Source organism: Leguminivora glycinivorella, chromosome 5, assembly GCF_023078275.1.
Source record: "Leguminivora glycinivorella isolate SPB_JAAS2020 chromosome 5, LegGlyc_1.1, whole genome shotgun sequence".
NCBI lineage: Eukaryota > Metazoa > Arthropoda > Insecta > Lepidoptera > Tortricidae > Leguminivora > Leguminivora glycinivorella.
In genome coordinates, this window is record NC_062975.1 from 9,692,274 (window position 1) to 9,705,805 (window position 13,532).

Here is a 13,532-nt window from a genome sequence, read left to right on the forward strand (position 1 = left end):
TGCTATCAAGAAAAAACGACGAAGACGAGCCACTGTAATTTTACTACATGACAACGCTCGACCTCATGTCGCATCTACCGTTCGCCAACAGCTGCAGAACTTGGGCTGGGAGACGATACCCCACCCACCTTATCCTCCAGACCTCGCACTATCAGACTTTCATTTGTTTAGAGCCCTGAAACGACATTTGCGGGGTAAACAATTCAATGATTTCCATGATGTACAGGTGGAGTTGAACAACTTTTTCGAGGCACAGCCATCAGAGTTCTGGGCGAAAGGCATCCAAACTTTGCCGGATCGTTGGCAAGAAGTCATAGATGCTAATGGTGATTACATCATCGACTAAGCTTTTTGTATTGTAATAATAATAATAAAAATATAAAACGTAAAACAAGTATCTCATTACTTTTGTGCCAACCCAATAGTTAAGATTGTTTAGTGTACCTATAACAATGAAATGGAATCGAGTATTAAAAAATCTTTTAAAGCAAATGTTAAGCAACATGGAAACAGTTTTTCTGGATTTGTGGATTTTTCGCTCCCATCCTGGATAAGAATATACCAATACGACCATTTTGTAGAAACCTGAATGCTTTTTCTAAAATTTTGTATTCATTCATTTGATGATGATTGATATTATTATTCATTAATTTGAAATCGAGGGAACTTGTTGTGTCTTCTAACCTATTATGAATAAAGTGCTACAAGTTATTTTTTACATCTGCTTCCTGAACCTCTACAGGTTCAGGAAGCAGAAAAATATGATAGCGACTCTACAGTCGCTATCATATTTTTCGCAAAAATATCTGTAGGGTAAGGTGGTTGACAGTGGGTCGCTGGTGCACAATAGGTCACGCACACTACGACGAATCCAAATACACTATTATTAATTTATTACGCGCCATGGATACCTCTGGCCAACACGTACCTACTAGCTCAGTGCCCACGGGACCGCGCGAACAGAACGTCGTGTGCAGGTGTGAACGTGATATCACTCCGTGGGCAACATATTTACGTAAGCTGGAATTTATCGTATAATTTCGAATTATGTGCCATTGAATATCTTTTTATCGTTTTTATTACTACCTTGATTAAAAAGCTATTGTGTGCTTTAACATTTTCCTCTGTAAATATTTTTTTGTATTTGTTTTTAATTATTTAATTTTTTTGGCGTGTGGGTTGACACTGGGTCATATGGATCAAGTACACAATGGGTTAGATTTAGTACACACTGCTATGTTACAGACTGCTGCGAAAAAGGGTCACCTGTAGAAAAGAAGGCGGAATACCAAATGAACGAGTGGAAAAAGCATTGGCTGCCATTAGAAAATCTTGGAAGACTATTTTTACGTGGCTCTTACTTATGTTGTATGGTCAGAAATGTTCATTTCAGAAATATTGATCTCATTAAAGCATTTTGAGTAGTTAATTATTTATATACGCATAATAATTATTGGTCTAATTTTCTTACATTATAAAGTTTAAGTTAGATAACAACCAATATTTATTTTTGTTTTATTGTATGGCGGTTGACAGCTTGTAGTGGCCGAAACTGAAAATTCATAGAAATTAGATCTTTTAGTTAGATGGTCAGTACACCTATGTTACTAGGTTTGATATTTATTATTGACTATTTTAATAAAAAATAATACATGTTCTGTTTCATTATTTTTCCCCTTGTCTTTCTGATATGATTCTCTTTGGTCCACTGTGGACCACTGGTATATTCATTGTTCACACCCCCTGTTGCACAGTGGATCAAATTCCTTTTTTTTTTAAAGCGTTAGTGACCCGACATGGCTCATAATACAGCTTTTAAACCACAACACAATAAATCACTACATAGTATAAAACAAAGTCACTTTTTCTGTCCCTATGTCCCTATGTCCCTTTGTATGCTTAAATCTTTGAAACTACGCAACGGATTTTGATGCGGTTTTTTTTAATAGATAGAGTGATTCAAGAGGAAGGTTTATATGTATAATAACATCCATTAAATAGTGGAGAAGTACTGTTATTTTTGAGGTTTCTAATGTGATGTCGTAAATAATTACATGCGGGTAGATTATATTTATTTGTCTACCCCGAACATTTATATAAATTAATATCGGGTAGTTTTGTGTTGTTTACATGGGGTGACATTTTGCTGGGACGTCAGTCTTCCGCGACCACGGCCAGTGCAACCTGGCCGAAACGTTGGGAAAAAAGGTAAAAATAATGTTAATTAATCGCATTCGACCTGTCTGTATGTGACTTTAAATATGTGTACAAAGCGCGAGAACTTAGTGTTATCTTGATAAGGGATAGGGATAGCGATAGGGATAGCGATAATCGTAAATTCGTAAATAAACTTAAAAATAAACTTATGCTTGAAGCGTATTACACTGTTGACGAATTTTTCAACGACGTGCACTCTTGAACTGGTTCACTATACCAACCATTTTGAATTATAAAATTGAAATGTATCTTCGACAGCATGTTTGCATTAACTATGTAAGTTATAAGTGCCGACTGTAGACACTTAATAACAAAAAATAACAAAGAAGAATGTATTTAAATGTAATTTTGTTGACATGTAAAACTATGTTTGATAAAGGAATAAATGAATGAATGAATGAATGAATGATAGGGATAGCGATAGGGATAGCGATGTCACTACATAGTATAAAACAAAGTCGCTTTCTCTGTCCCTATGTCCCTTTGTATGCTTAAATCTTTGAAACTACGCAACGGATTTTGATGCGGTTTTTTTTTAATAGATAGAGTGATTCAAGAGGAAGGTTTATATGTATAATAACATCCATTAAATAGTGGAGAAGTACTGTTATTTTTGAGGTTTCTAATGTGATGTCGTAAATAATTACATGCGGGTAAATTATATTTATTTGTCTACCCCGAACATTTATATAAATTAATATCGGGTAGTTTTGTGTTGTTTACATCTCCGGTGACATTTTGCTGGGACGTCAGTCTTCCGCGACCACGGCCAGTGCAACCTGGCCGAAACGTTGGGAAAAAAGGTAAAAATAATGTTAATTAATCGCTTTCGACCTGTATGTGACTTTAAATATGTGTACAAAGCGCGAGAACTTAGTGTTATCTTGATAAGGGATAGGGATAGCGATAGGGATAGCGATAGGGATAGCGATAGGGATAGCGATAGCCATAGCGTTAGCGATAGCGATAGCGACAGCGATAGGGATAGAGATAGGGATACGGATAGGGATACGGATACGGATACGGAAACGAATACGGATACGGATAATATGGGTATCGTTAGAGGGATACGGATAATCGGTCGGCGGTCTCTTACAATCAAAGTGCTCTAAGACGATCGTTGTTTGCTTGCTTGAAGATTACGTTTGCGATAAGTATAAGCAAAATGTAAAACATTGTAAGGGATAATAGAAAAAAGTACTTTTTACCCACCGATCATATAGTGTCGAAATACGGGCTATGTGGGATGTTTATAAAGGTTTCCCCAGCGTATATAGAATTACCTACGCTGTGGTCGATGTGTAATATTTCTACAATCATTGCAAGCAAAAGTATTATGTGCAATCGAAATAATCGCACATAAATATACCAGAGAAACCTAAGGATCCAAATGAAAATCTTAATGAATACTTTTATTACGCGGGCGAAGCCGCGGGTAAAAGCTAGTCTTAAATAAATTATGTATATAAAAGTCCACACAAAATGTAAATATGTCAAACCTTTCCTGAGATATGGCCTCTGAAAAATAGAGTGATCCACTGTCAACCATCTTACCCTACACGCCTTATCGCCTTGATAGTATAGTCGTGTTCAGATATTTCGGCGCACCTTGATCGATCCGATATAACTTATAAGTATCTAACGGTGACTGTACATTATTGCTGCTTAATAGGTTAGGCTATGAAACAAGAGACAAGAGTTCTTTTTTTACAATTATTTATTTTTCGTAACAAACATTTTAACAATTACAATCTAGATTTGCGTAAAAAATAAAATAGGTATTTAGATAGGTCACTTTTAATTATGATGATGTTTGGGAACAATGTGGTGAGTGCTGTGTTTCACCTCAGCGTGAAATCTGAAAAAAATGGTTATTAATTTATGGAGACAAAAAAATCCACAAATACTTAACTATGTAACCATAATCTATAAAAAAACTATACTACTTATATTATGACCAAGAACTCTGTTGCATAAATGCTGGCAGCAATTCCTTGTTGTATCAAAATGCTAATTTTTACAGAAGGCGAATGTCATGGAACATCGCGTGTCTTGAGAAGCGGCATGCGCTTCTTTGACATGAGAATCCGTGATGGCAGAGAGCATCGACGTCATCAGTGCCGCAGGGGCATCTATGAAGCATAATTAATAAGTTCAACAGAACCGGTATAATCCCTCACCCAGTCTTCTTATCGCTCTCGTAGTGCACGTCCCTGACGGAGCCGTCGGGCTCGTGCAGGCTGTAGAAGCCCTTGACGACGTCGCCGTCGCGGTGCTCGTGCTGCGTCTTGTGGTCACCGGTGTGCTTGTCCGACACTTTGTACTCGAACTTGTACTTGGGGTGCGTCTGTAACACAATCCATAGTCAGCGTGTAGGTAAAACAAAAGAAGGCACTGTAACAGACTAAAGTTGTTTGTTGCTTACGTAGTAGTCGACGTGTTTCTCGTGGCCGTGGTGGTCCTTGATGAGGACCGGCTCCGCGTGCCCGTCGTGCTTGGAGATGTGCTGCGAGGAGTGCGCGTGCTCGTGCCCGTGCTGCGCCACCACCAACCCCACCAGACTAGCGAGACACAACACCTGTAGGTATAGAAGTACGTTCGTACGTTCTAATTATGACTTAATTGATGATTAAAGTTAATTAGCTATCAATTAAGTACTTACAATTAACTTTAATCATCAATTAAGTCATAATTAGAACGTAATTGATAATTAGCTATCAATTAAGTACTTATCAATTAAGTCATAGTTAAGAAAAATAATCACAATTCAGTGTTGCCCCATTATGAAAGTTGCTCAGCGTGACCCTCCCCAGTACCCTGTTCACTCCTGCTCACGACTCATGAATCACCCTGTATACATAGAAAACATCCATGATTCAGGAACAAATATCTGTGCTCATCACACAAATAAATGCCCTTACCGGGATTCGAACTCAGGACCGCGGCTTAGCAGGCAGGGTCACTACCGATTGACCCAGACCGGTCGTCAATCGTTAATTTTTGTTAACAACTTCCGCTAATTGGGGGGTCCCAAATTCTGAAAATATCCCTATATCCCGGTCATTCAGTCTACTCATACTGAGCTTAAATATTGTTAAGTCAATTAAAAATGTACAATTTACCTTGAAATACATTTGAACAAGAGTAAATCTTGAAGCTGTTCTCGTAAGAGAAAACAATTGACAACTGATACATTTCAAAAAACGAAACATTCTTTTATAACACTGAATTTGCAAATCGATTGATATCGTAAGTGTAAGGAGTAATTTACTGTCGTGTAATAATTAAGACAGCCCAAGCACAGAATGTTTAAATATTGAAAAGCGATCAATTCCACCATCTCGCGTTAAAATTAATTGACACGGGTGTTGTTTTAATTGATCATTACTTAACAAACATATTTATGGTTTTTGGAGTCATGCACTGTTATTAGTAACGTTTAAGTAATCAACAACATCAATAATAACTACTAACTACACATAAGTATGTTAATATTTAATTCATTCACGTTTATACAAATACATAATGATGACTGACTTTATGTTAAGAAGTTGTATATCCCTGTACTTAGGTAATGTTTGGTCTACCGTCTATATTTATAAATGGAAATAAAGGACTTGATTTTGTAAAATTGAATAATTTATTTACCAAAAAACCAAAAGCTAAAACAATTCAAAATCAGCAAATACATGCAAGCACTTAAAAACTAGATCTAACCTAATTACACACACACAAAAACATACACAGATACATAATTAAACCTAACCTACCAAGCCCCCCCGTGAGCCTCCTGATGCAAAGGTACCCATAACGCTTGCCGCATTACCGCGTTGAACCGCGATGGATAACCTTTGCATCAGGAAGGTCCCAGAGCGAGGATCCAGACCCCTCTCCCTCAAGCGTCTTCCCACCTCCCCGAAAAACACTCTGGCCTCCGCACACCAGCAACCGGTAGTCTCCACTGCAATCGGGATAAACAAATAGTTCGCAAGGATCGCGTACTTCTCCCGCTTGCGAGCTGCAGCTAACTCAGCCGCCGCCCGTGCCACTCTCGCGGTACGGCCAATATGCGAAGTGGCGAAATAGTCAGGGACCAAACGACCTCTTTTACAAAAAGTCGTCGACATCTCTTCTAAATACCTAAAACAGGTATGGATGTGTTCCTCGTTATCTCCAGATTACGAATTGACCTGTTTTAGTTTAAGGAGGGGGGGACGGGTTGAGAAAAAGGGGGAGAAAGATGGCGGCCGACCATCATAGATATTTATTCACATCTCGAGTCCTATGGCACCAATCTGTTCGTGCAAGGTGTCGTTTGAAAGCTTATTAAACCTACTTTAATTGTTTTTAAATAACTATACTCATAAAAGTAACCGTTTACGAAATATTTGAAAATATGTGTTTTTTTATCGCGCATTAATTGCACAAGTACTAGAAAAAATGCGTCTAACTCAATAAACAATAACTTTACCGCAATTGATGTTATTATAAAATTTTAGCGTCTATTCATGCTCTTTCTAAAAATATAAGTTTCATTGGTATATGATAATATATAACCATGTAATTACGAATTTGGTTTAGCAGGAGTCACTCTGCCCGGTCGCAGAAATGGGCGCTGACCGTAGTAAAGTATTCAATATTTTTGAGGTCCTATTTTACGGATCCATATGCGAGAGGTATCGTTTCAAAGCTAATTAAACCTACTATATTTTTTTATAAATAATTATAATCATAAAGGTAGCTGTTTAGAAAATATTTGAAAATATGTGTTTTATAGACCATGAGTCGCACAAGTACCTACTGGTAAAAAATGCTTCTTAATCAATAAACAACAACTTTCCGGAATTGATGTTAGTATAAGATTTACGTGGAATTTTGTGTGCTTTCTAATAACATAAGTTTTATTGGTGTATGATATTATATAACCAAGTAATTACAAATATGGTTAAATAGGGGCCACAGCGCCCGGCCACGTATGGATGCTGACCGTCGCCAAATTTTCTATATTTTTCAGATCCTATTTTATTTAACAGGAATCTTTTGAAAGCATATTATGCGTACTATCATTGGTTCTCAATAATTTTAGTTGTAACTGTAGTAGCTAACAAAATATTTGAAAATATGCATTGGAACCGATGTGAGTAAAACATGCTTCTAGCTCAATGAATTATATTTTTTCCGCAATTGATATAATAACAAAATAAACGGCGAAATGTATGACCTTTTCAAATAATAAGTTTTGTCAGTATTGTATAAAGAATTAATGTTAATTTATCCATCATACTCACTGCGCACCGTCATATACATGGATGACCATTTTCGTTGCCGTTTTCATAATTTTTAAGATTGTATCTTGGTGCATGACCAATAAACAATAACTTTACCGCAAATAATGTTATGATAAGATTTACAGGACATTTCATATGCTTTCTAAAAATATAAGTTTTATTGATGTATGATATTATACAACCAAGTAATTACGAATTTGGTTTAGCAGGTGTCACTGCACCCCCGTGACGTAAATAGGTGCTAACCGTCGCCTAATTTTATGTATTTCTCAGATTCTATTTTAGCGATCAATTTGTGAGAGGTATCATTTGAAAGCTTATCAATGTCAATACTTATCAAACCTAAGATTTGCAGATGACATAGTATTGTTCTCAAAAACACCATCTCAACTGGAAAGAATGATAAATGAGCTTTGCACAGTGAGCGAAAATATTGGGCTTCAACTAAACACCTCAAAGACAAAGGTTGCTACAAATAGATCTCAAGTCCCTATATTGGTCAAAGAAACACCGCTTCAATATGTAGACAGTTATATATACTTGGGCAAAGAAATATCCTTTAAGCCATCAAGGCATTTAGATGAAGTACAAAGAAGAATAAATATAACTTGGAAAAAATTCTGGGGTTATAAAGAGATACTGAAATCTAACCTGCCACTCAGACTAAAGAAAAAGTATTAGACTCATGTTTATTACCCTGCTTAACATATGCCTCACAAACTTGGACGTTTGACAACCATATCAAAAGAAAAATTCAAACATGCCAACGTTCAATGGAAAGGAGTATACTGAACATCAAACTCAGAGATAGACAGAAATGTAAAGACATCAGAAAACGAACAAATATCATAGATGCCCTACAGCATTCCCTTCACCTGAAGTGGATGTGGGCCGGACATGTGGCACGAGCACCAAGAGAAAAGTGGATAAAAAAAGTTTCTACATGGTCGGGCCCAATCAACTACAGGGACAGAGGTCGCCCAAAAGAACGGTGGGCTGACGATATAGAAAGAACAGCAGGACGTGATTGGAAAACAATAGCAGGAGACCGAAAAGCCTGGCAATTATTGGAGGAGGCCTATACCCAGAATGGGACCTTAGCTTAAATAAAAACTTATATATCTAAAATAACTACATGTAAAAAAATGCAATTTTCTGTAAGTTAAGGAAATAAAGGCTTATTATTATTATTATTTGTATGTCTTACCATATCTCGGGACCATGGGGTCCCGGACTTTTGGGAGGCATGTGTGGGGCCGAAGCCAACAGCACAGAGGCCCTTTTAGACACTTTAATCTAAAGGCAAGGGATACACCTGGCGGATACCATCCCCGAGCGCACAATATGATACATCCGGAGATGGTCCCCGCCAGGTGTAAAGACTATTTCAGTGCAGCACTTTTGTGTTGCGATGGGAAATAAGGTCATAGGCTATTGTTGTGCAAGTTGGATGGACTGGATAATGGTCTATGGGGGGAGACTATCGGACACCTGCCATGACAACTAGTCTCAAGATTGTAAAAGACAGGCGGTGACTCGCCAACTCATTGAGTGGGCCCTGCAAAACGGCCGCACGCATGGTGCGACAACAGAGCAACACTTGAAGAGTGGCTGAAAGGTTGTCGAGAGGTGAGACTGCGGTAGCCAGATCCCGGTGATCCGTTCAGCAGGCCGCCGGCGTTATGACATTTTACACTTCCAACCTGGAGCATAGGTCCCGCTCTTGCGAATCCACTCTGGCCGGCCGGTTAAGGCAAGCGCAGAGGCGAGGGCTAGATGGAAGTGCCCTCTGGAATAGGGGTCCGCGGTGTCGCCACTCACCGTCAGCTCGCCACAAGCTGCCCCCGCGGGCTTATTATTATTATTATTATCATTTGAAAGCATATTATGCGTACTATCGTTACTTGTTAATAATGTTAGTCGTAATTGTAGAAGTTTACAAAATATTTGACAATATGTGTATTTTTACTGTATATGAATAGCATTCGCACTGATACGAGTGAAACATGCTTCTAGCTCAATAAATTATATTTTTCCGCAATTGATATACCTAATAACGAAATGAACCGCAAAATGTATGGCCTTTACAAAAAATGAGTTTTGTTAGATTTGCTTAAACAATTAATGTTAATTTGTCCACCATACCCACTGCGCACGGTCAATCGTCATATAAACGGATGTCCACCGCCGTTGCCTTAATTTCTTCATCATTTTACAGATTTTATTTTACTGATCAATTAAGTATATAAGTAAATTCGATACGTGATAGATTATATTTATTATGAATATACGATTAGTGAAATAAAATCTGAAAAATCATGAAAAAAGGCAACGACGGTGGACATCCATTTATATGATGGTGCGCAGTAGGTGAGCTGAACAAATTCAAATTAATTGTTCATGCAATACAAACCAAACTTATTTTTTGTGTTAAGTCATACATTTTCCGTTTATTTTGTTATTATTTCAATTGCGGAAAACTATAATTTATTGAGCTAGAAGCGTGTCTTATCAATGCCAATGCTATTCATGCACAGTAAAATACACATATTACTAATCAAATATTTTGTAAACTTCTACAGTTTCGACTTGAAATATTAGAAATAAAGATAGTACGCATAATATGCTTTCAAATGATACCCCTCACAAATTTATCAGTAAAATAGGATCTGAGAAACGTAGAAAATTTGGCGACGTCAGTCAGCACCCAATATCGTGACAGGGCGCAGTGACACCTGCTAAACCAAATTCGTAATTACTTGGTCATATATAATCATACACCAATAAAACTTATATTTTTAGAAAGCGCATGAAATTTCGCGTAAATTTTATAATAACATTAATTGCGGTAAAGTTATGGTTTATTAAGTTAGAAGCATTTTTTATCTGTATATGTGCAACTCGTGCTCGAAAAAAAACCCATGTTTTCAAATGTTTTGTGAACAGCTACCTTTATAACTATAGTTATTCAAAAATAATTATAGTAGGATTAATTTTCTTTCAAATGATACCTCTTACATATGGATCCGTAAAATAAGAACTTAAAAATATTGAATACTTTACTACGGTCAGCGCTCATTATTATGCGACCGGCGGAGTGACCACTACGAAACAAAATTCGTAATTTAATGGTTATATTATCACTTACCAATAAAACTTATATTTTTAGAAAGCTCATGAATAGTCGCGTAAATTTTATAATAACATCAATTGCGGTAACGTTATTGTTTGACTTAGAAGCATTTTTTACCAGTACTTGTGCGATTCATGCTCGATAAAAAACACATATTTTCAAATATTATGTAAACAGCTACGTTAAATACTATAGTTATGTGTAAACAATTATAGTAGGTTTAATTATCTTTCAAACGATACCTCTCACATATGGATCCGTAAAATAAGACCTCAAAAATATTGAATACTTTATTACGGTCAGCGCCCGTTTATGCGACCTGGAGGATAACCCCTGCCAAACAAAATTCTTAATTATATGGTTATATATTATCATATACCAATGAAACTTATATTTTTAGAAAGAACATGAATAGACGCGAAAATTTTATAATAACATCAATTGCGGTAAAGTTATTGTTTATTGAGTTAGACGCATTTTTTACTAGTACTTGTGCAATTCATGCGCGATAAAAAAACACATATTTTCAAATATTTCCTAAACGGTTACTTTTATGAGCATAGTTATTTGAAAACAATTAAAGTAAGTTTAATAAGCTTTCAAATGACACCTCGCACGAACAGATTGGTGCCATAGGACTCGAGATGTGAATAAATATCTATGATGGTCGGTCGCCATCTTTCCCCCCTTTTTCTCGACCCGTCCCCCCTCCTTAAACTAAAACAGGTCAATTCGTAATCTGGAGAGAACGAGGAACATATCCATACCTGTTTTAGGTATTTAGAAGAGATGTCGACGAAAATCGTGAAGGAGACGACTTGTGGCCAAATTGGCTCTAGACTAAAAGTGCTGACACACGTTGCGTCCCAAACTAAACACCTTCCCCTCTCCCAAGGAACCAACGTCAACCCATCCGGTCTCTTCCCGTCAGAGCGACAGAGACCAGGAGGCTCCAGCACGCAAGGGACATTCGCAGACACCAACGCCCTCCGCACGATATCGTTAAGCGCGTGGTGCCGCGGGAACCTCCCCGCACACCGACAACAACTCAACGCGTGATGACCGTTGCTCTCCACCATAGTGCCGCAGATGCATATGTGAGGTTCACACACCGCACAGCCGAGGCGAAGAGCCACCGCAATCCGCGTCGAGTCGCTATCCAGTAGTGTGCCCAAGTGTGGTGACGGAAGTGCGTGTAGCCACGCTCCAGACTCAGGCTCCGACACTGAAAGAATCCTGGCTTTATCCACACCCTCCGCACTGTCCAATAAGCCCTCAAGCACCCGCTTAACCCCTACATCGTCCCACAAACGTTGAAGGTCCGGTCTTTTCGGCATCGCTGCGTCAGGGTTGAGAGTCAACCAAGCCTCCCTGGCATCCGCAGCAAAAGGAATGGAAACCTCGACACCATTAGGAGTTAAAATTTGAGTGACAAGGCCCACCACCCCCGCCGCCGACGCCAGAAAGGCCGGCAAACTCACATCCCGTGCTCGCCTCACGCCTAGTCCACCCGACCGAATAGGAAGGGAAGCCTGATCCCACTGGACTGCACTGAGAGAAACGTTTAACAACGACTCTACCGAATCCCTCAAAACGCCATCCAATGAGTCAATAAGCTCGGGAAAACGCCAAGTTGGTACGGTGCGCAGAAAATAGGTGATTCGGGAACGCCAAAACAGGACCGTAACAGAGTTAGAGCCACATGCGCCGAAATATTCACCAACCTATTCCCCGCACACAAAAGAAGCTATCTCCTTGCCTCGAAGGCCTCCGGGATTGCTTCCAAAAAATGGGAGAGCCCAAAAGATTGAAGTTTCGGGGTGACAATTCTGTAAGCCCTGGGAGCAAGTCGCTTATTAAAGGGAAGGATAGTCGAGCCCCGGAACCGCAGGGGAAAAACTCGCACTTGCTTGAATTCACCTCCAGACCCAGGTCCCTAAACCGCGGAAGAAGGGAAAGTAAATCTTGCTGAACCTCCGTAGGCTTACCCCCGATAGTACCATCATCCAGGTACCAAATGTTGAGAGGTGATTGAAGTTCAGAAATGACCTTATGTATCGCAAGACTAAACACCAGTGGTCCAAGTGGGTCTCCTTGCTGTGCGCCAACCTGGGAAAGAAGCAGAGATCCGTTATAAAAAAGAAAAATTTAAAATATATATTCATCGTAATATCTTTTGTAAAATATATATTCATCGTTTTATAAAAAGTTTTCCCAGGTTTATACAATGAGAATGAGGAGGCACACTCAAAGGTTATGACAGATGGCGCCACATTATTAGTCCATTGCACAGATAAAGAATTTCATACGTAAAAGCGAAGAGATGATTTTTTTTTCTCTTTTACATATGAATGACAGTGACATGCCTAGACCCATCCTAGACACTTGCACAGGCGCCGCCTGGCGGGATAAAATGTCAGTGTGCCTCCTCATTGTGAATGAAGGAAATGTCAGATGTAACACGATTTAAATATATTAGAGTGAGAAGAAAATATATTTGAGTTCGTAAGTCGGGCCTTGGTAACTGGTAAACGAAAACAGGTTAGACACTCAGCTCAATTTAATAGTTGAATTACTTGTTAGAAGTACTAAATCAATAGATAGATACTTACACACTTTTTTCAAAATTTCATCGATTTGCCAAGGACCTCAAAGCACTGAGTACATGTAATTAGCAAAAACGAAAGAATGCAATTTTAATTTATAATCTTTCCGAACATGATATCAGTGAAAGAATTCTTAAGTTTACGAAATATCCATACACAGAGCTTTTACTGATACAGAGACCTGAATTTCAACAACTGTACATTTTATCACTTATGGTTGCGTTATTTCGTTTTATAAAATGAGTAGTTTGTTTTACACATTTAACAGTTTACACTTGTCTTTTCACC

General features: G+C 38.3%; 2 protein-coding genes across 2 annotated transcripts; both read right to left on the reverse strand.

The window, feature by feature from the left end:
* Positions 1–3,988: 3,988 nt before the first annotated feature.
* LOC125226234 (cuticle protein 7-like) lies at positions 3,989–5,383 on the reverse strand. The gene is made up of 4 exons (XM_048130153.1): positions 5,340–5,383; positions 4,643–4,795; positions 4,398–4,564; positions 3,989–4,075 (listed from the first exon to the last, which is right to left on the reverse strand). The coding sequence occupies exons 1-4, from the start codon at positions 5,349–5,351 to the stop codon at positions 4,015–4,017; spliced, it is 393 nt and encodes a 130-aa protein (XP_047986110.1). The 5' UTR covers positions 5,352–5,383; the 3' UTR covers positions 3,989–4,014.
* A 250-nt stretch (positions 5,384–5,633) lies between these two features.
* LOC125226486 lies at positions 5,634–12,297 on the reverse strand. The gene is made up of 3 exons (XM_048130471.1): positions 11,484–12,297; positions 6,067–6,299; positions 5,634–5,640 (listed from the first exon to the last, which is right to left on the reverse strand). The coding sequence occupies exons 1-3, from the start codon at positions 11,973–11,975 to the stop codon at positions 5,634–5,636; spliced, it is 732 nt and encodes a 243-aa protein (XP_047986428.1). The 5' UTR covers positions 11,976–12,297.
* Between the last annotated feature and the right edge of the window lie 1,235 nt (positions 12,298–13,532).

Excerpts from the sequence above, each read along its gene's own strand:
- LOC125226234 (XM_048130153.1), bottom strand. Across the intron at positions 4,565-4,642 it reads AGAAACACGTCGACTACTAC|ACGCACCCCAAGTACAAGTT; the intron begins GTAAGCAACAAA and ends ATTGTGTTACAG. Across the intron at positions 4,076-4,397 it reads GAGAGCGATAAGAAGACTGG|ATTTCACGCTGAGGTGAAAC; the intron begins GTGAGGGATTAT and ends CATTTTTTTCAG.
- LOC125226486 (XM_048130471.1), bottom strand. The coding sequence starts at position 11,975 with ATGCCGAAAAGACCGGACCTTCAACGTTTGTGGGACGATGTAGGGGTT. Across the intron at positions 6,300-11,483 it reads ACGCAACGTGTGTCAGCACT|TTCGCCACTTCGCATATTGG; the intron begins TTTAGTCTAGAG and ends GTCCCTGACTAT.